The sequence below is a fragment of the Haemaphysalis longicornis genome, unplaced genomic scaffold, assembly GCF_048455015.1.
Source record: "Haemaphysalis longicornis isolate Haplotype H1 unplaced genomic scaffold, Haemaphysalis longicornis Haplotype H1 scaffold_4, whole genome shotgun sequence".
Taxonomy (NCBI): Eukaryota; Metazoa; Arthropoda; class Arachnida; order Ixodida; family Ixodidae; genus Haemaphysalis; species Haemaphysalis longicornis.
Genome location: NW_027526361.1, coordinates 181,843,442 through 181,866,791, shown reverse-complemented (window position 1 = coordinate 181,866,791; position 23,350 = coordinate 181,843,442). Strand labels below are relative to the sequence as shown.

Here is a 23,350-nt window from a genome sequence, read left to right as displayed (position 1 = left end):
CGCCACGGCCGGGAATGGAAACCGCGTTTTTGAGGCTTAGCAGCACGACGTCTTAGCCACTGAGCCACCGCGGCGGGTGAGGTAAGCGAAGATACGTGTCTATTCGAAATTCTAGAGACTGTGTTCTTTCGAATTGACAGGTGTGCCCGGCGTTGGGCACTGTACGTTTGGTTTCGCTGATTTCCACTAGCGTCTTTGGTAGTCTCTTGTACAGGTAAAGCTGCTCTTCACAGGCGAATAAAACGCCATGTTGTGTGCGCGGGCGTGTGTTTGCGCGCTTTACGTGGAAGTTTTCTTTGTTGATTGTTTTGCAGGCAGCATTCGCTCTTGATTGTCGCAGTAAGCCCGATAACGAAGGGGCCGCAGCCCCTGGTCGGCGATATTTTTCCGCCGCGTCATCTTACATGCTTGGCCAAGGATCCTAAATGGACCATGAAAACAAAGCCCTACCTTGCCTTATTTGAAAGATCTGCCTTTGGTGACTCGTTAAGGAAGTTGTTTTTACAAGAAGTGGGTGAGAAACACCGAAAAAACTTTCAAATTTTCTGCCACCCAGCATCAGCAGTGACGTAACAAGGAAGTAATTCAAGCAAAATGGGCAATGTCTTAAGTCATTATTAGCATCCAAGCAGTACAATAAAACGAAGAAAGGGGCACCAATAAATAACACACTCATGTCTCTTGGCGGCGGCTTTGTGTAGTCTCTAGGATGACAGTAGGGGTGGTGAAAAAGAGGCTGGTACATTTTCTGTTACACCTGGCCAATATTTTCAAATTTGACAGTAGTATTGCAGCTCATTTTCAAAAAACCACTAGTTCGAGTGAAGAAAAAAAGTACTTCAGTTTTGATGAATTTGAAGTATACAAAACTGATTTTTCACGCCTTGCTAATAATTCAGTTCTGAACCGGTTCACGAACCGGTTCAACACTCCGAACCGGTTCGCGAACCGGTTCGTGGATAGAATTAGTCGAACCGGAACTGAACCGGAACAAAATAAATTTACCTGAACCCGAACCGTAACCGAACCCGTATTTTTTTCGGTTCGACACACTGATATATATATATATATATACACAAAGTAGAAGTACGCTCTTGGGAGACTTTATTTCCAACGTTTCGACCTGCGACAGGTCTTCCTCAGGAATGAAAGCTTTGGGTAAAATTGTACGGACTCAGAGTCCGCCCAATTTTACCCATAGCTTTCATTCCTGAGGAAGACCTGTCGCTGGTCGAAACGTTGGAAATAAAGTCTCCGAAGAGCGTACTTCTACTTTGTGCGTATTCCTGCAGCAACTAAGGACTCTACTTCACGACTACATATATATATATATATATATATATATATATATATATATATATATATATATATATATATATATATATATATATATATATATATATATATATATATATATATATATATATATATATATATATATATATATATATATATATATATATATATATATATATATATATATATATATATATATATATATATATATATATATATATATATAAAAGAAAAAAAATACATTGACATCAATACCCCAGAATGAGGGGAAAATCGCCCCGCCGGTAGCGTAGTGGTTATCGCACCAGACCGGTATTCTGTAGGTCGTGGGTTGGGATCCCACCCGGCGGGCATTATTTCTCCACTTTCTTGCTTTCCAAATTTTTTATCTGTTTCAATGACCTACCACGTCCTCCCCTTTGCTTTCCGAGGTTTTCTTAACTGCCAAGCCTTATTTTCTGTCTTATTACAACGACCCCCTCATCTGCTATTCTGATTCGCTACATTGATAGCGAGGGCCTCTGTTATGGAAGTCTTGGTGCCATAGGGCGCTTAAGAGGGCTCAACGCTGGTCCACCACTCTCGACACGTCGTAGACACTCGAGTCACTGCCCGGGGGTTTAAAAAAAGGTCCCCTTCACCCCGAGAACTCGGAGTAGCGCTGGCCATCACCCCCAAGCACAGGAAAAAAAGTTACATTGACATAAATACCCCGGAATGTGGAGGGGAAAATTGCCCCGCCGGTAGGGTAGTGGTTATCGCACCAGACTGGTACTCTGGAGGTCGCGGGTTCAGATCCCACCTGGCGGGCATTTTTCTCCACTTTCTTTCCAAATTCTTTATCTGTTTCAATGACCTACCACATCCTCCCCTTTGCTTTCCGAGGTTTTCTTGACTGCCAACCCTTGTTTTCTGTCTTATTACAACGAGCCCCTCATTTCCTATTCTGATTCGGTGTACATATATATATATATATATATATATATATATATATATATATATATATATATATATATATATATATATATATATATATATATATATATATATATATATAATATGGTATAGCAACACCACTAATAAAAGACTAAAGAAAATTGCTGCCTGGAGCTCAGGCGCACCCTGGTTCTTTATCCCTTTATCCAATGAAGACCAGCTCACTCAATTTTATTGGCGAGTTTAATACCCTGCACAACAGCGCTACTTAAACACAATCCATTTTCTTGTTGCCATAAAGGCTTGCGGAAAATATAGCCCTGAACGTGCGGAACAAGCCCCCCCTTCTGGTCGTCGACCTGACCAAGGAGCTCGGAGGGATGCCCGTGCTTCGTGGCCTCTCGTTCCACGTGGATGCCGGCGAGTCGCTCGCCATTGTCGGCCTGCGCGGCTGCGGAAAGACGACGCTGCTCAGCCTACTGTCTGGCACTCTGGCCCCGACATCGGGGATGGTCGTCAGCGGGGAGGCGTCGCTCGACGCCGTGGCCGAGTGGCAGAAGCGCATCGGCGTCTGCCCGACGCGCGACAGCGTGCTGGGACGCCTCACGGTGCGCCAGACGCTGCAGCTGTACGCCAGCATTCGTGGCATCCAGGCCGCGGACGTCGACACCCTCCTGGAACACGTCGTGCTCCTCCTGAACCTCACGCATTGCATCGACGAGAAAGTGGAGGCCTGTGGGTGAGTGGGCGTGCTCTACAGCGTTTGCACTCGTGGCGAGAGTGTTTTAACAGCGGAGCAGTGCTAGCTTGAGCTTGGTACGGTGGCATTAGCCAAAACATACCGAGAAAAAAGTACTCCTCTGGCGCGAGGCGCCGGGAACGACCCTCGCCGAGCCTTGTAGGCGGAGCCAAGACTCGCCTAGCTATGACGTCATCGCGCGCGCCAGCTACGCTCGACCTTTGAGAACACACTGCGCAGCGTTCGTGGCGTGATGTCTCGCGTGCTTTTCTCGCCAGTACTTTCGCGGCTCAAGTAGGAAAAGCTCGCGCTATAGACGTCAAGTCAAAGAAACTAGATTGTTTCCAGATCTAGCGCGTGCCGACGCGGTTCACTCTGGCAGAGATGTGAAAGTGTTCGGAGAAAACAATGCGGCCCTCCCAGTCATAGAGAACTTTAGGCGGCAAGTTCAGAAAATTACGTGGGGTGCGACAGCAGGATCTCCCGCGAAGGGAGAGAGTAGGCGACAGAACAAGAGCGTCCCTTCAGAAAAACAAGTAGCGCGGCAGAAAAGCCGCTGCGCCGCTACTCGAGAATGGACCCGACGAGTTTGGCCCAATACCGAATATCGCGTCGCTGGAGCGGCGGTGAAGAGTCAGCGAGTAGCAAAATATTTGTAGTTGCGAGCTCGTATACATTGTACATGCTTTAATGACCGAGTGTTAATTGCTCTCTCGGTACCTAACGATGACATCACGCCGAAAACTTAGTCAAGTTTTATCGAAGCATAACTACGAAGAAAACTCGGCCAACTATCCAAGCATAACTACGCATAAACGTAGCCGACCCAAAAGCAATCTAGGGGGGGGGGGCCGCCAGTTCCACTCTCTCTGAAGCCTTGTTACCACGAGTAAATGCTGCAGCTTGTTTTCTGGTGTTTTTTTACAACGCTTGCCAAGCCGCTGGTCAAAGACGGCGGGTGGTATTTTATGGCTCAGGATTAATGTTACAGAAAGTTGGGGTGAACGTCCTAGTACGCCTACGAGAGGGGAAGTATAGTTTCCCCTGTCAGAGGCACAGTGTATGGAAAGAGAGTAAAAATAAACGGTGGTGGCAAGAAAGCAAGTTGAGAGAGTTACGTAAACAAGCTAGCCAACAAAACGAAAACAGGCAAGAATAGAAACTAGCAAGGCGCATCAGCTAACCAAGGCGATCAATTTTTCAAACGGGAGCATTCTCTCGCCTTTCTTCCCCACTTTGATTGCGCTGCTTCTGGTGCAGCTACTGCTGCTACTGGAATCTTGCGCACTCACGCACTGTTGAAAAAACGTGGTTGCATTTATTACCAGAACGCTAAATGGTTACTTGTCAAAGCATCTACTAGGTACTTACTAACTGGAGGAACTAACATTAAGGTAACTACCTGAAACAGGTAGTGAGCCCGACTACCTTCAGCAGGAATGTTCTAGTAAATAACACTGCCCTTGGCTACATGCTCTTAGTAACTGCTCATGCATAAACTAGTAAAAAAATCTATTGTGTACTCACTTAAATTCTTTACACACTTTTTGACCGAAAAGAGTGTAAAAATCTTGTCCATAGAACACACCTTTAAAAGGGGTTTTAACTAAAACAGGGTGTACTTGTGAACGCCCTAAAGTAAGGGTGTGGTCAGTGCAGCTACAAGTGACAACGTGGATTGAGTGAGCACGCAGCAAGACATAGAGACACATGTAACCCGCACTTATCACACGTGGACGACAAATAAATTGAGCAAGAAAGCCAACGGGATTCACGCGGAGAGCAGTATAACTTAGTTATCTCAGAAATACCCCTGCTCTTCTTGCACTTCTAGCCAGCAGCGGAACGTCCTCTAATAGAGTTGGCGGGCTTCTCACAAAATGAAATGTTTTAGCGATAATTTTGCAATTATGCATTATAATATGAACATTTACAAGTAAGCATGCGGGTTTGCCAAAAATTTTAATGGGGCGGTGGAGTGGAACAAGTGCTGTATTTTAAATGCAGAGCATTTCTTAGCCTCGCCTCTTGCTGCGTCGGACGGCGTCCACAGCTCCGCGTCCGCAGCAGGTGCGCCTCTCCTCCTTCCCTCCTCTCTCTCAACAGCATCTTGCGCGCGCATGCGCAACACCGACTAGACACGAAATCTAGTCGGTGTTGGCATGCGTCGTAGTCAGCCCGTTCGCTCCGTCGTGGTCTTGGCGTAACAGGTGTGCGATAGCAGCGCGATGGGGCGTGGAAGGGCGCGCGCTGCTTGTGCATGCGCGCTCTCCCGTCCCGTACTGCTCTCCCTCTACTGCGCTCGCTGTAAATATAAAGCGGCTAGCGGTCGCTCGTGCTTCAGTCACTGCGTTGCTCCTTCCTTCCTTGGTTGACGCTCGCTCCCACGTTTACTCGTGTCTGCTACTCCAGTATCACGGAAGAAGCGATGGAAGCAACACTGCCTTCAACCAGTACTGAGGCCCCAATGTTCTGCATTTACTCGTGTTCCCCTCGCGGGAAGGCGCGGGAATTTTTTATTATGTTCAGCGAGTCATAGATTCTTTTTAGTATCTATAAATGTTAATATCAAACTAGCAGCAGTTAGAAAGTCACCGACTAGACTAGGAACAATAGTATGTAGGGTCCATAGTTAGTGGTAGAACCTACGTACAATCCTGCGGGGTAGTGAAGTTCGTAAGAGTTACTAAATACTGCCGTTAGTACCCTTTTACTAGCTTTTTTGTTAAGAGTGCGCGGTAGGTACTCTTCCCGAGATAACACACGCCTCCGTGTTCTCACCGTTCGCGCCGGTCAGCCTTTCATAGTTTGTGCAACCGTACCTCAGGATACGGTCGAAGAGCTCCATCCATAGTGTTTCTTACAAACCCATTAGGTAATCCTAGCCTCTTGCACATCTCGACCGCTCCTGCAGAGCCTTTCACAGCTCGTTCTTTGTTGTACGCTTGGAGCTGGTGTTTGGACAGCGTGCAGCTTATGTATGCAGCAGAGTTATATTTAAGGTGATCTACGGCGCAACCCATGACGAAGGACGGTAAGGATGCACCAGGACAAAGCGCCAGCTTTCAACTACTAGTTTACTGAAAATAGCATTTATATCAAAGCACAAAAGTGGACAAATTAAACGCGAACACAAAAATATGAACCAAAGGTCACTAATAGCGCTATTTCGTTTCATACCAGTCATTACAGGAACAAATTTGGAACAAATTTGGAACAAACAATACAGGAAAAAATTTGGGAAACGTGGCCTTCTAAATATACCAACAGTATTAAATGCAGAGCATTTCAGTAACTCACGATGTCACCCGCTTTGACGTCCACAGTCCGCACCGCACCCCTCCCTACTATATAAAAAAAATACTATCCGGCGCCCGGTTTCGATCCCTCGACCCTGCGGGCGGAACGCAATGTACATGGTGCTCTACCCCCTGCGCCACAAAGCTTTTTTTTTCTTTATTGTCTGCTTGGCGACAACACAACACGCACTGTTCAGTACACAAATTACTAGCTCCAGCCACCAATAGGCTGAAGGGAGTGGCTTAAAACATCTTAAATTGCGCTAGAACATCCAGAATGGGTAACCACTCAGGCTCTTCCGGCATCACTCGATAAACTTCTCTTAGATAAGCAACGCTTTCAATGAAGTACTCTCGCACTGTGCGAGCATCCTCTTCGGCATTTTGAACCGCCATGCGAGTTTTCCACATAGAATGCATACTAAGTGCCATGAACATATCATAGGGCACGCTTCCATCGTTGTTTACGGGCAAAAAGCGAATGCCATAAGGCGTTAATGGTAAGTCTTTTTTCAGGGTTCGTTGGAGGATGTCCCAGTGAAACACCGCATCCCAACAGTCCAGAAAGATGTGCTCAATTGTTTCCAGCTTTTGGCATAGTCTACAGTTAAGTGTCCATGGGTGTACATATAGTCCTTTTTCCTGCAGCCAGGGTTTTACTGGAAGCGTGCCGCTATGAAGTTTAAAGAAGAAAGATTTAACAGATGAACGTACTGGCATTCGTTTCACTCTTTTTAGAACATCTTTTCCTGAACCCACTGCATATAATTGACGATAAACCGGAACAGGCAGACACACATCAATCATATCTTTGTACAAACGTTTTCGCGGTACACTACTCAAATACTCCGAGGAAAACCTAACCCTTAAAATTCTAAAAGCATCCACAACTTCCCGCAAGAACCCACGCACACGTACACATCGCATTTCAGAAGTTGAAACTACATAGTCTGGAATGACATCACGTAGTCGGGCTTGTACCACAGTACGTAGAAAGCAATCTCTCTGATCTCTCAGAAACATAAACCTAGAAACTATTTGTCGGATAAACAAATGTGCCAGTCCCGATCCACCACTTTTCACCGAGTGAAACAAATTAGTTCGACTCATGCGCTCCCAACTTGAGCCCCACAAAAACACCGCAAACACTCTGTGCAGCTTTTGTATGTTCCTTCTTGACATACAAATCGCCTGTAGGACGTACCATACCTTGGCAACAGCAAACACATTACATACTGATGCACGGGCAAACATTGACAGATCCCTTCCCCCCATGGTGTTAATTTCTCTCTAACTCTATCAGTTTCTCCGTCCCAGTACTCTCTAGCATCCTGTAGTTTTCAAGGGGGATGCCCAGATACCTGGCCGGAGTCGTCGTCCACAGTCTCGAAAAACACTGGCTCGAAAAACACTGGCTTACTTTGCCAGTCACCATGCCAAAATCCTATGCACTTGTTCCAGTTAACTGCACTGGCAGACAACTCGCAAAATCGCTTTAGATCGTTCACCACCTCCCTCACACTTTTCATATCACTACAAAAAACAGCGATGTCATCGGCATATGACAAAATTTTAACTTCACTGCAGTGCAAACGGAATCCGTGTATATTTTCATTTTGAAGAATCTTTAAACAAAAGGGTTCAAGATAAATCGCAAACAACAAGGGACTCAAGGGGCACCCCTGCTTCACCGACGACAGTATATCAAAACTTCGTCCCACTTTTTTGTTTACAATAACACGAGCTGAGCACTGAGTGTACGACATCTTTACACCTTCGAGGATGACGGTTCCTACGTTAACGTGTTCCAACACTGAGAAAAGAATGTTATGCGCAACACGGTCAAAGGCCTTCTGGAAATCAATTTGGATCATCGCCACGTGGCCCCCTAGAGCGTCGCAACACTCTAATACACTTCTTGCGACATGAATATTGGTAAAAATAGATCGTCCCTGAATTCCACATGTTTGATGGGTTCTAACAATTGTTTTTATTACTCCTTGCAATCTTCTAGCCAAAACCTTCATGAAAATTTTGTAATCAACATTCGTTAAGCTGATTGGCCGATACGACTCTACCGGCAACAGCTTTTCAGGATCATCAGTTTTAGGAATTAACACAATATGACTATTCCGGAACGAAGGCGGTGTTCTCTTGGATTCATACGCTTCCGTTATGACCCTGTACAAAATTAATGCTATATCTTCTTTGAAGAACTTGTAAAACTCAGTTCCCAATCCATCTGGCCCCGGTGACTTCCCTACCCTGCGCCACAAAGCCGACACAGAATGGGACGCTACATACGCGCCTTATATCGTTGACTCATTCAAATTACTGCTGGCGAGCGCTGTCTCGTCAGCAGTTGCCACAAGTGCAACAACGTTAACGTAACGCAAACTACTTAACGTCGTGCGCCCCCCGGAAATGCTCTGCATTTGATCGTGCCCCTCGCGAGGGGGATGTTTCACTGCGTCTTCTCTCGGTCGCGGGACCCGTGGCGCCATCTGGCGGAGGCGCGGCACAACTCGTAGCACTTTCTTTGAAAAAAGCGCCTCGAAAGCGCGGCAAATATGAAATAGGGATGACGCGCTTTGGAGGCAATCCGCCGACGCGGCTGCTTTGTGTACAGACTTGGCGGCGAGCGTCCCGAGATTCTGGTGCCGACCGAACCATTTTTGTTTTTAGGGACCTTAGGCCGAACTAGAGTTCGTGTATATCGCGTAGCGCAAGAGTTGCGCGTCTGATTGCCAAATGCCGCGGGTTCCAGTTCGACAGAAAGCCCGCTTTCAGTGCTGCGCACACTCAGTTCTGCTCGATTGGACATCGGTGGTTGTGGAAGCGGCGGCAGCGGCGGCCGCTTATCTGATAAGCGGTCCAATATCGTGCGCCAGTTTTTGCCGGGCCGCTCCTCCTCGCCGCTGCCACTGGCGCGGCGGCCCGGTGGCAGCTTTTTTTTTTAATTCTACGTGTTCTGGATGATATTTTCGTGTTCGCGTTTCATTTGTCAATGACTGTACATAAAAACAAGCCAGCCAAGCCACACAAAAAGCAAGGAAAAGAAAATCAGATAAAGCACTACACCTTGTAATCGCCCCCATCTCGAGCCACGAGCTTCCAAATGCGAGTTCTTCTTTGGCGATAACGCAACTGATGCTTGGCTGACACTTGTGTCTCTGGCTTTGGAAATCTCCAGCGCTACCACAATTTTTCTAGTTTGATTTTTACAGGTTTTCATGTAACTGGGTGTTATGAATAAGTGATCTTTCCCATAAAAATGTGACTGCATCGTTCGCTGTAATTTATGCATAAAAATAAGTATGCACACGTGACTTCCAGTAACCATTTATAAAAAATTGACACGGTTCGTATCTCAGGTTCTCCGTACTGAATATATGCGGAGTGGAAATAGCATGAGCGAAAAAAGCTAAAAAAAGCAGAAAGGGGGGATGCAGCGCTCAGAAATTTTAGGGTGTGTTCTGACACGGAACCCCCCTCCACCGCCCTCCTCCCCCGGCTACGCCCCTTCTGTCACGCCAACATATGTTCCTGCCCGCATCTGAAAGGACGAGCACACTGACACTTCCAAGCAGGGACTCCGTTCTAACGTAGACGACGATAAAGTTTTTCGTCATCATCAACATTTCAACAATGTGAAGGGCGATGTGTTTTTCTGAAACTGTAATTAGAAAAACGAACGACATTTGGGAATGCTCAACACCGTGGGACAACTTCTCATGTGAACATGACTCTGTGTTAGGGTGAATGGCTTTTCTTTTACTTTTTTTTGTTTCTTTACTTAGAAACGGCGTATGCCAAATAAACTAAAATCAGATTTATCTTTCGATTTTATTACACCTGAAATGTACACACCAGAATCTTTCTTAAATAAATGTTCGGAAGTGATGGGTGCCGTTTTTTTTTTTCGAATAACATTTTTTGTGCAGTTTTGGGAGGCTCTGGGTTGCCTGTGTTGTGAATAGCATACTACAGTTGATCATCATAAACATCTTAAAGCATGCATGTGCCTAACCAAACCGCCTGCATCTGATAATTGTTGTTACCTGCAGATAAAATTTTTTGTGACAGCGTCTACCCAACATTGGGGTATGTAAGCTTAGCATACCTGCACATTCGTGGATCTCAAATTTACACCCAGTCTGCGTAGAACTTTTCGGTAGCTATTCATTCATTGTAGGCACTGCGAACGTTACACTTAATAAGTGAAATTCATAAAGTGTGTAATCCAAAGTGTAAAGTCCGCAGTGCATCCGAATAAGTGGGAAGAATAAGAATAATGGAGGAAGCAGTCGTATATCCGTGCACATATTTATTAAGGCGATCCTTAAGTGCCGCAATTCTGTAAAAGGGTGTCGACGTTTGTGCAGTACTTGCTTTCCGTGAAATAAAATAGGCCGCAGCTGCAAAGACTAATTAAAACACACCTTTGCTCCTGTCTGATATGGAGCCGGGTGTCTACAGCACAAGTCGAACGCTCTTACCGCTGTCCTATCTCCACAAGTCATCTCCGTAGCGCACAAGTTCTTTCAACACGAAAGTGTTTTATGCCGGGGTCCAGCGAGATCCCACTGATGTCATATCCGTCACGGAAATGACATCGCCAGAAAACTTCGATTGACGCGGCTGCACCGGGATTCGAGCCACGAACTCCTTCGCCGCAACGGGAGGTGGGAAACGTGTTCCCAATTGCGTTATGAACAGACGCGTGAACATTACCACGAATGCACATTAAATGATTCCCTCAAGACGGTACTGCCGTCTAGGAGATGCGAAGCGAAGTAGTGCATCATGACGCGATTGAGCGCCGACAGTTGGCGCCTCGATGCCAGCGCCTACGTGTACGGGGGACGCGCAGCGTAAGCTGCGGCGGAGCGTGTAAGCCAACGACGCCGACTTGCGAATGTCACGCTAATGACATAACCCGCTGCTGCTTTCGCTACAGCGGACCGTGTGTTCACTAAAAGATTCGCTGACAATTCATTTGGTTTCGTTCGCACGGACGGTTTGCGAGCGCCTGTGGTTTCAGTCGGATTTACGCAAGGCTCCGGAGCGTGTGGTCCAGTGCCTAACGTTGATGTGTATAACGGTGCCATACCGCCGAAATACAAATAGCAACGTGCAAGTTCATATCGATGCACAATAAACATTGAACTGCTCCTGTGAAGGCACATTTTACTTTCGTATTTTACCGTTTCCTGTGGAAGAGGGATCAACCTCATTTTTTTTTTGTGCTGCAGGTAAACTTGAGTGATTGTCCAGGAATAAGAAACTTTGAGAGGCTGATGGTGCCGCTTACCGGAATTCCCCAAAGTGTGGGCTGGAAGCCCCGGAAACCCTAACCCTGATTGCAAGTGAGAGGAACAGGCGAAATGCCTGACGTCGTTTTTCTTCAAGAGACCGGTGTTTTTGCAAAGCTCAGCAATTACAAATCTTTCGTAGACGTAGAAGAAGACGCCGCTGGTGTTAACTCAAAGCAAAAACCCACGGTAGCCACTCTCGTGAGGCGAAACATTCCGGCGATTCGTCGCGATGCCGGGGTGGGTGCGTCGTCTACGGCTCACATCCTTGTTGAATTAATTCCAGACAGCAAACACAGAACACAGAACATATTTATACTTAACATATACAGCTCTCCTCGAAACCTCCACAAATTCGGTCAACTTTTTCGTAAAACCCTCGAACTGGCCAGGGGAAACACCCTAATAGCCGTCGGAGATTTCAACGCTCACCACACCGAGTGGAGATATAAACGGGACACAATTAAGGGGCGAAACCTCTGGCTCGATGCGCATAGAGAGGGTCTCACAATCACTGATCCCACACGGCCCACCCGCATAGGAAACAGCGTGAGTGGCGATACTACTCCCGACCTCGCCTTCACGAAAAACACGCCCAAAGATGCCACTTGGTTCAACAGTCAAGAAAACCTCGGCAGTGACCACTACATCGATTGGGGTCGAATCCAGGGTCACTAAATACCCGTACGGTAAAAAACTCCACCTTATCGATTGGGACGCCTTCCACAAAATACGGGCCGCCGAACGTACCTCATCTGACGTTGCGGGAAGCCCTGCCATCGAGGAGATATCTGACATTCGGGAATGGACAGAACAACTCTGCAGGGATGCCAAACAGGCTACTAAAGAAATACCGGCATATGCAGGCCTTTATCAAGCCGATGCAAAGCTCCTCCACATGTGGGAGGCCCAGCGCAGTTTGCACCAGAGACTTCGGAAACAAAAGCTAAATCGCAACCTGAGGCGGCGCCTCCTACTCTCAATCGCGACATTGAAGATTACACAAGTCAACTAACACGTCAAAATTGGCACAGCACGTGTGATCGAATGGAATATGAAATTGGACTATCAAAGACCTGGAATATTCTACGCCGTCTCATCGACCCCGATAATAGTAAAACCACACAGAGAAACAACCTCAACATACTTCTACACAACTTTAAGGGTTCCGACACCGAGCTAATCAAGACAATTAAGGATAGATACTTCGGAGACTCCGCACGTGATGTCCTCCCTCGCTACACGGGACAGGAAAATGACCTCCTTGATCGACCCATCACGGCCAGCGAAGTACGAGGGGCCATCGTAACCCTGCGAACCCGCTCGTCACCAGGTCCAGATGGCATCACAAATAAAATGCTCAGAAATCTGGACGATGAATCAATTGAAGCCCTCCCCCGCTATATGAACCTGTGCTGGGAGCGGGGCCAAATACTCGACACGTGGAAAACGGCAAAGGTGATTATGATTCCCAAACCAGGCAAGAAACTTCACCTCGAAAACCTCAGACCGATTTCGCTCACATATTGTGTAGGGAAATTAATGGAGCACGTCATACTCAACAGGCGCAACAGCTACATGGAGGACAATGGTCTTTTTCCGCACACGATGATCGTCTTTCGACCAAAACTCTGCGCAAGACGTGATGCTTCGCCTCAAATACGACGTAATAGACGGGGCGCGCTGCTCACCACTTGACACTAGAGCAATTTTGGGTCTTGACCTCACAAAGGCCTTTGACAACGTCAAACACTCGGCTATCCTCACGAACCTGAGCAAACTCGGTGTCGGGGCAAGAGTCTACGAGTACATCAGCAACTTCCTTTCAGACCGCACAGCTACACTCGCTGTAGGGAGAATGGAATCCGATGCGATAAAGCTAGGGAACAGGGGGCACCCCAAGGCTCTGTCCTGTCCCCTTTTCTCTTCACGTCGCCATGATTGGTCTTCCCGAATTTTTAAACCGAATTTATAGCCTTCAACATAGCCTTTACGCAGACGATGTTACGCTCTGGGTCTCCGGAGGCAGCGACGGCCACATTCAGGACATGCTACAACAGGCAATCGAAGCAGTCGAAGACTACGTCGGCCCTCGCGGTCTCAACTGCTCTCCGCAAAATTCGGATCTTTTACTATATCGACCAACCAGTCGAGGGCGGCGCACAGATAAGACCCCTCCGGAAGTTCATCCCTTCGCTGGTGGTGGAACCCAACGCATCCCTATGTCACAAGCATACGGGTCCTTGGCCTTCGCATACAGGAAAACGGACACAATTCCGAAACCATCCTCGATCTCAAAAAGAAGGTCTCTCAAATCACCCGACTCATCTCCTGTATTGCAAACCGCCATCACGGCATGAAGGAACTCAATCTAGTAAGATTAGTTGAAACTTTTGTTCTAAGCAGGATAACGTATGTCACTCCGTTCTTAGACCTTAAAAAGGACGAAGAACACAAAATCGACGCTCTCATTAGGCGAGCTTACAAGCAAGCTATCGGGATACCGCTTATCGCATCGACCGAACGCTTCGAGGCACTTGGGCTACACAATACGCTAAGCGAACTCATCGAAGCTCAACGCTTAGCGCAACGAGAACGACTTACGTACAGCGCGACTGGACGGCACATCCTCGACTCTATTGGCATCAATTACCCGAGTACTGCCCCAACCAAGATCACACTTCAACCAGCCATAAGAGAAGGCATATCCATACCACCCATTCCAAAAAACATGGATCCCGTGCACAATCTGGAGCGAAGACACGCGCGGGCCAAAGCCCTCCACAAACAGTACGAAAAATCAGAGAACGTGGCATACGTGGATGCAGCCGATTACGAAGACCGCGACGCCATGGCGTTCGTGGTAGTCGATCGGCAGGGAATTCCATAGCTTCCGGCTCGATTCTCACGAAGGAACCGGAAGTGGGAGAAGAGGCGGCCATAGCACTTGCAATGACGGCCTCCGCAAATATCAAATATATCATCAGTATATATCATCAAATATATCATCAAATATATCATCTGCCATTATAAATTTTTCGAGAGGGCGGATCTCCCCAGAAGCGTGTGCAATTCTTACATCTGGCTTCCGTCGCGATGCGCGGGCCGGCAAAATCTACCTGATATGTGCACCTGCCCACTCCGGCCTGGCCGGGAACAAGTCCGCGCACGATGCTGCTCTAGGATTCACCGACCGAGCTGACATCGACCCTGACACCCCATTCGCCCATTCGCTCCGATCGTCGGGTAGGCCCGCTCGTGTCCTACAGGGGCATAAAAAATCAATATCGTCTGGAACGCCCCCCCCCCCCCCCCACCCCCCGCTCACCCGTCACTCAACAAGAGGCAATCCGTCGTATGGCGGCTACTTCAAACGAACTCATATCCAAACCCGGTTATGTATAGCTACTGCTATCCAGGGCAACATTCGGATAAATGCCATAAATGTAAAGAAAGGGCAGATCTAGCACATATGCTATGGGCCTGCCCGCAGGCGGCTATGCCCGCGCACATAATCACTCGGGCGGAGCAATGGGAGACCGTGTTGCTCAGCCACGACCCAGATGATCAAGTCTGGGCCGTCCAGCTGGCCGAAGACGCTGCTAGAGCCCAAGGGCTCTTGGCCGACGCCTAGGATCACAAGCCTCTCCCAATAAAGTTATTTCTCTCTCTCTCTCTTGGAGTACCGACCAACTATCGGTAAATAGTTGATGGCTATGGTTTGCTTTGTTTGTTATTATAAATGCTATTGCCTGTTTAATGGCTATTAGTTCAGCATCCTAGTTGGAACTGTATTCTGGAAGCTTAAATTTTTCCGTTCTCACTATTTGGTTGTTTTTGTTAAATATTACAAATGCTGCTCCTACTTCTTTTTCGTCTTTGAACCATCTGTATAAATACGGTAGTCTACTATTTCTTCTGTGGGAGTGATTATAATACCGCTTTTATTTGCTGGGTGATCTGTCCAGAGATTGTATTTTTTCATGATTTGATTACTTGTGTATAGCTTGTCGTCACATGAAAATGTTTTGCCCTCTTTTAGTACTCCATATTGTTCGATTTCTTTTTCAATTGTTAGATACACTGGCGGGATTTTTGCAATAATGTTTTTCCAGTCATTGGCAATCGGTTTCTGCTGCTTGGGTTCTTATTGAGAAGATTTCTGTTCTTCCCCATAGATTTATTGGTGTTCGCTGTACCAATGTGTTCTTCTGGGGCTTTTGTTACGATGTCATTGGTGGAATACCTTTGCAACCCTGGAAACAATCTGCCCATTATAAATTTCGTCAATTTGACAGAAGTTTCATATTCATCGACAACCTAAATTCTTCAGTTCAGTGAACCAAATCAACAAGTCCTTTAATCTTTTTTCAAGCTTCCTTAGAAGACCATGTATTTTGAGTACCTAGGCTTTTCTTCAAGAAATTCAACTTACCGACTGATGGTGTCTCGGCGTTCATCTCTGTTTTGATGTTCATCAGTGATGTTGCTTAGTTTTGGGTTAGGCTTCGTCGTTGACGAAGGGCTTCCAGGTCCCTTCTCGATGTGGTTAATGTATATGTGTTCGCCGAGATGAATCACGGTCGGCGGAAAGTGGAAGCGTTGTCGCCTTGCGCATGTTCTCATGAGGCGTCCTCCAAGGATCGGTATAGTCATTGAGGGCGTGGGATCAGGTACAGTTTAGGCGCGTCCTTAGTTCCTTCTGGGGCTTTTCTTTATGGTCGGCTGCGATCAGTGGCCAGGAGTAGCAGTCCACCTCAATTGTTAGTCACTCACGTCTTCGTGAAGGGGGGGGGGGGGGGTCGCACTCAGCTCTTCAGCGGTGTAGTCCTTCGACCCTGTTCATGGCGCCATTTTGTTGAATAAACAGAGGCGTAAGTCGCGGGACGTGACTGTTCTTTAATGGCGAATGGAACTGTCAAACCCGCAATGGTAATATTGGGAGGAAGCAGCGGCCAGTAGCCATCTCTTCTTCGAATATTTTTAACAGGTGTTGTACCCCTGTCACACGGGCACTTTCAATCCGGATTAAAGCAAAGCGCGATTGACTCGAGTGCGCTCGACGCACCGCCGCTGCTACACGAAACGTTTCAGTCCCCACTGAGAAGTTGCACCGGTTGCGCTCACCTACGCCAGATGGCGCAAAAATGTACTTCACCGCCGGCGTCTGGTAACTTTGCGCGGCCGTAGGTTACGTAAATTTGTAAATGTTACCAAATGCTTATTTGGGTCAATTTATTTGATACGATTTATAGCGTTAGTTGCAGTTGTCAACTTCAGTGCCATTAGTAAGCTGGGACGAGAGTATCGCCGCTTTCGTGTAATTGCTCTTGGGAACTTCAATCGCGCTTAAGAAACCAGGAGGGAGTTCGAGCGGGGTTGAATTCGATCGCGATTGAAGCTGCCGTGTAGCAGCGCCTGATCCGGATTGATTTCGCTTCGGATCGACTGAATTGCGATTGAAAGTGCCCGTGTGACAGGAGTATAATTGTTCCACCAGAACCTTTTGTTGCCTCTCAGGTACACCGCTTAGTGTGCAAGACTAAAAAAAAACACCTGTGGGTTTTTCACAGCTTTGCAGGAGACAGGAGCATCGCTGCCAAGATTATTTTCCACCACGTTACATTTGAGCGTAACTTGTTACATTCGTGCGTTCATTTCATATTCCGAGCAGACAGTATTCAGAAGTGGGAAACCTGGGTACCACTTTGTACTACGAGAACTTCCGAAGGTTCTGAGCGGCAAACATTTATATTCCAGATGAATTTAGACATTGACTCTCAACATCCACTCAACATCCACTTCGGTGGATGTTGAGTGTTCTTTTTTTCGCACACAAACATCGAGTGAAAGAAGGTAAATCTTAATGCCGTAAAACATTGTCACCGCTGATTTGCAATGACTTTCACCGATTTTTTTAGTGACGAATCACCCAAACATCGCGTACATTAGTTAATGAGTTAAGCCGACTTTTGAATGGCGCATTTTCACGAAGAAAATCAAATTACTTTAATATAGCACAGCATTTCTAATGTTTATATTGCTAGAATAATGTATCCTATAATACGCCGCTGAAGTAAATACGAACTTGGCCTGTATGCGCCTAAACTACACATTTGTTGCATCTATCTGCCTATATGATATTTCTGATTAAGTGTCTGTAATAGGCACATAAATCCTTGATTGTTCGTGCTTTAAGTTCCAGTCTCTAATATAAGTATCGCCAGGTTTTCTACTTCAAAGCACGGAAGCGAACTTAAGGGCTCCTACAGAATTTTTCATGCACACTCCCAGATAAAGTGCATGTAAATATAAAATATTATCTACTTTACGTCAGAACCCCATGCAACAAATGGTTTTTAGTACTTTGGAAATATGTTAAATGCTCATGGGCCATATAAGCCTCATTATGAAACCCTGTTGCTCTTTATAAAGCTTTATATCGCCAATAGGAGACCTCACGTAAGGCTGTATGGAGCTCCATATCCTAAAAACATGGGCTTCCTGAGAACTCTAAGAACTTCATGGCCCACAGATAACACTTTGTTTATCTGAGGGCTATAAAGTTAACCAATAAGATATTATATGGCCGTACAGGTAAGCAATGAGAATTGATTTTCGAGAGACAGCTTATGGGCAGGTATGTATTCCCTACATGAAATTTATTTGTTTTTTTATTGGTAGACAACGTAAAATTTATTCATGTTCCACTGGTCTTATTTTCAACGACATTAGACCTGACATCGTAACGACAGGTGACACGTTGGGTAGGTGCGTACCGGAGTGCGTTTCTCTCACAGTGGAACAACCAGTTAGGGTGTCTCCATAGCATTCGCATCACCGTTAGTAAAGTGCCATGTTTTTTGTACTGTTTTGGTGTTGCTTTTCTCGTCGTTTCGGGCGGCTTTCCCTGCCAATTGCCATCCATTACTGTCGCATCTAAAAGGTGTTGCTGAGCGAGAAATCCAATTCAAACGTTGTCCAACACTTCGAATCAGATCTAGTAACCATAGCGTTATACGATGATTTCTTGTTATTTTTTAGAAGGCCTGCCGGTGTTTACACGTAGGTGTACAGAGTACAAATGAAACACTGCGAAAGGTATTACCCACTACGCTAAGTACCGGTGGTGGGAATCGCGTTGCTAAGCATTCTCGGGTTGTGCTGGTATAGGTTGAGGGTGTGTGCATGGACATGCACCGGGAAGGCAGCGATTACTGACATGGCAATAAGCATGCAATATTATTCTTTACAACGACATTAGGTCCCATGAAGGTGGAGTTTCTCGTACGGAGTCGCCGCGTGTATACAACGAAGGTGGTAATTTGTCCTTCCCAACTGCAGCGCAGTGACCCGTCGCAAGCTGGCAGTGGCCATCGCCATCATCGGGCTCCCGCCGCTTGTGCTACTCGACGACCCGACCACGGGGCTGGACCTTCAGTCGAAGCGCAAGATCTACCGCACCATCACTCTGCTGCGGCAGCTGGTCAAGGCGGCCGTGCTCGTGGTCACGCACAGCGTGAGCGACGGCGTGGTCATGTCGGATCGCCTGGCCGTCATGCGGGACGGGCAGTTCCAGTGCATAGGCAGCATCCACGAGCTGCAGGAGCGGCTCTGCTCCGGCCTCGTGCTCCTCGTCGAGCTCAAACTGGCGACTGCCGGCGACGTGGAAGTGCTCATGGTAGTGCACGTGCTCGTGGTCAGGGCGTTCAATACCGCCACCTACAGCGGCCGACTCGGACACAAGCTCGAGTACTCGGTCAAACCATCCGCTCCCTGGAGTCAGCTCGTGCTCATGGTGCGGGAGTTGCGCGAGGAGATGGCCGCCTATGCCGACGACGTCATTCTTACCGAGGTGACGCTGGAGCACGCTCTGCTCAAGATGATCAAGTTCCACCGACCTGCGTTGGCGAACACGCCTGCAGATGAAGTCGTCGCCTTGGGCGGTGCACTGGCCTGATTGAGTTGCTACTTTAATTATGATAACTCCAATCGGGCAGTTTTTAATGGACAATGAAAGAGACTAGGGGGTTTCTATTAGAGTGCCTTCCGAGAAGCGGCACATTAATACTATTTAAAGGACTCAATATTTTTATTTCCTTTTGCTGTTAACTCTTCACTTGCTTTCGTGCATTTTTGAACACCGTTACTCTGATGTGAACATCGTCACCAACTTGCGCTGGACCTTTTACCACTGCGGGTCTGCAGCGATATCCAACATAGTGTTTGAAGTACTTGATTTCTCCTGTAATGTAGGAAGAAGCAATAACCGCATGGACGATGCAACTGCAATCTGAATAGTCACCTCAAAATATTTGGTAAATGTGAATATATAATAAATCAATGACCTCCTATACTTCCTCCTTTTCTAAACACTGTTCGTGAAAAACATTACGCAATTGTTTTCTAACAGACACTGGTAACCTTTTTTATTCTTTCGGTTCGCCTACGCTTTCCGGTAGCGCTAGTAATGTTGAATTAACGCGAACTATTTTACGTATTCTGTTTCTCTGGCGGGGAAGTTTCCACCGGTGATGGACGCTACCTCAGTGACGCTGAAGCTATAGTGGGAAAGGATGGCTATTCCCGGTGCTCCCAATTTCTGGTCTCGTGAGGTGGCGCTGCTATAAACACTGAGCTCGTCCTATGCAGGGCGCACGTACGCGATGTAGAGGTAAAACAAAAATGCTCGTGTTTGTATATAGTAGGTAAACCAAAGAAGCTGATTTATTTCATTTCATTTATTTTAGGCTCAAGGCTAGAGGCATTAATACAAGAGATACAACAAAAGCACCATGGTTCATGTTATACATGATTAAATGGTGCCGGATAAAACGGTGTCAACTAAGTTTCTTCGGAATTTTGAGGCTTCTACGATGGCAGCTGTTGGCCTGGGAAAGTGTTTCCAGTCCTGCGATGTCTGGGGTATATATGACTGCGAGCAATGTCTGTGAATATAATTTCCAACATGACTGCGAACAAATCGTAAGGTTGTTCATCGAGCAGTCACACTGAAAATGAACCGTAATTATTCTTTGCTCGGGTTTACGTCGGTTTGAAACGTATGAAGTATTATAAAGCAGAGAGAGTCGATGGTAAAGTGAGGAAGAGAGCGGAGCCAACGTGGTTGAAAATGGATGTTTTACATTTTAGCGTACACTACTTCATGCGCAAAAGACTACAGAAGATTATAATTCTACGGCAAGAGCCTACAGTTCGTCGCATTAATTGACTGAACAATTAACTGAATTTCCAGATTGCTCCCAATTTCTGGTCTCGTGAGGTGGCGCTGCTATAAACAATGAGCTCGTCCTATGCAGGGCGCACGTACGCGATGTAGAGGTAAAACAAAAATGCTCGTGTTTGTATATAGTAGGTAAACCAAAGAAGACTGAACCGTTGACAGAACAATTGACTGAAAAGACAAGTGACATCTACTTTTAGGTGTTAAAACGTATTACGCGATAGCGTCATTTTGGCTTTGAGGGACACGGGACAGCGCTCGTCCCGTGTCTTTGTTATTCGTCTCATTCCCCGCGCTGTTTATCATTATTCAAAAGCCAACTGGCGCAAATTTCCCTTTTGCGGTTTTGATGGAGCATTTTAGATTGGAATTCGTGTATTTACCTTTTATGATTTCCAAGAACTGCAGTTCACCGACGAGAGCTAGAGTAGCTGCAACGATTTTTAATCACTGCGGCACACGGAAAACCGCAGCCATTTACGCTTTCGTGGCTTAAAGGACCCATGAAGACAAAATACAAGTTAGGTTTATTAGAAAGACTGCTTAGTCCCGATAACAATGATACCAATATCATCGCAATCTTCTTACAAATAGCGGAGATATTAAAGAAAACGTGTGAAGCAGTCGCGACCCACTAGCCAATTTGTCGCAACTTTTCGATGACGTCACAGAACCTTGTTTGTGCGATTGGCGGCCGCCTAACTGACCTGTCGCGACGACACATGACTGGACGTCTGTAATGGGGCCTCTAGTTCCATTTGACCGCATCAATTGAATGTTAACGGGCAGTTAACGCACTGAAAATTGTTTTATTGTTGGCCCGTATGACGTCATTCTTGCTCATAACACGTCACTGTGGCGCAAAATTGGAGTTTTTGAATACTTTTGCTTTTTTTTTCGTTATAAAAACATCTTTTGTGGCTGTAATGGAGCTGAGTGAGATACTGAATCCTAGTTTTTTCAAATTAAATTAGGTTGTATTTTCTCTTCATGGCTCCTTTAAGATGTGGGCGTGGAAGGTTGTTGCTACGGAGTGTTTGTCAGTTTGAGCAAGAAGTTGACACTGCCAGTGTGTCTGTGTTTTTTTCGAGCATCGTGGCCCGACGGAACGTTTGGTTTTTTATAACACACACACGCAGAGAGTAAGAGAGAGAGAGAGAGAGAGAGAGAGAGAGAGAGAGTAAGAGAGAGAGAGAGAGAGAGAGAAAGAAACCTTTTTATTTGTTTTTTGGAAGTTTGGGAACGGGGGCAAACAAAAGGTGCACTCCGCGAGTGGAACGTGCAGTCCAGGGTCTGACCATCGACTGACGCTACTCTTGAGGTGACAAGCTGACCAGAACGCACTCGTATGCGTCAATGTAAGTGTATTATGCAATTTTTGACTTGCTCACCCCCGAAAAGTATTTCAATATGACCTGGTGGCGTACAGAGAATTGGTGCTTCCCTGTATTAAGCGCAGTTCAAGGTTAATGTCGCACGTTTCCTACTTTAAAACATTTTCGCTCATCTGGACTTGTGGTGGTGATATCTGTTGGTGATTATCCTTCGCAGGTTTTGCGATTCTTCTTTGCGATTCTACCCGTGCGGCACGGGGAAGAATGGTGTTCCTAGGCGCAGCAATTACAGAAGTTTTCAATGTTTTTCTAGGAGAGAAGTGTGGCAGTCGTTCCCAATGGAAAGCACTGTATGAAAGTTTGCCGGGAACTTTATCGGCTGCGTCGTTCCCTTCCAGACCCTTTTGTCCGGCTGGTAATGAGATTTGAGCTTCCATAATCGTACATTTAACAGCCCTCGTCAAGCGGTTAGGTACTGCACGTGCAGGCAGGAGACTAATGGCCTTCTGAGCGTGTGAAACCACGTTTAAGCGTCTATGTATAGTTCCGGTAGGCGGATGTCGTCAAGAGGATTTCCGCTTTTTCGTTCCGTTACATGCCGTTTTCTCTCTGGTGGTGCGGCGTATTCCCCGTAATATGGTCGGTCCCATTTTTCCCCAGAGTCTCTGCTTGAGCAGGTAGAGTGGGTTCTCTAACATATTCAAAGTTGTTATAAGACACACTTTAGTACCTGTGCTGTGACCATGAAAATTCAGAGGTTGGACTATATGCTGTTGCGATAACTGTGCATATTTAGCTGTCTTCAGTGTGGTAAATTTCTGGTACGGCAGGTTGACGAACGTCAGAGTAATGGTCAGTGCCTCGTATGTTTTGTCGTTTGCTCTTTTATTCGTGCTGTTGACCTTCGAAATGAGTTCAGCATTCTTAGTCAGAGTGGCGCCTAAACACTCGGCGGCGGCAATGCTTCTTCTAACAGAGTGAAATAACGAATGTGCCAAGTCACGTTCAAGTGTAGCGTGGTGTATGTAATGTAGGCTGCGGCGCTTTGTCGAATACAAAGCTGTTGACCCCAACATTACTTTTCCTCTTTAGGCCGAGTTTTTTAATGGGTAACAGCGGGCTGTGGTGAAGGATGTCTTATCAGTATGTGCTCCTTGAAAACACGAATGTGCTTCAAAGAAATACCT

At 46.5% G+C, this 23,350-nt stretch overlaps 1 protein-coding gene across 1 annotated transcript; it reads left to right on the top strand.

Annotated features, from left to right (window-relative positions):
* The first annotated feature begins 2,612 nt into the window (after window positions 1–2,612).
* LOC144180130 (ABC-type organic anion transporter ABCA8-like) lies at window positions 2,613–19,545 on the top strand. The gene is made up of 2 exons (XM_077708522.1): window positions 2,613–2,971; window positions 18,930–19,545. Exons 1-2 carry the CDS (start codon window positions 2,613–2,615, stop codon window positions 19,543–19,545), a joined length of 975 nt encoding a protein of 324 aa, XP_077564648.1.
* Window positions 19,546–23,350: the final 3,805 nt, after the last annotated feature.

What these genes read in the sequence shown, in the direction of transcription:
- LOC144180130 (XM_077708522.1), top strand. Translation starts at nt 2,613, where the DNA reads ATGCCCGTGCTTCGTGGCCTCTCGTTCCACGTGGATGCCGGCGAGTCG. An exon ending in GAGAAAGTGGAGGCCTGTGG is followed by an intron (nt 2,972 to 18,929) that starts GTGAGTGGGCGT and finishes TCCCAACTGCAG; the next exon opens with CGCAGTGACCCGTCGCAAGC.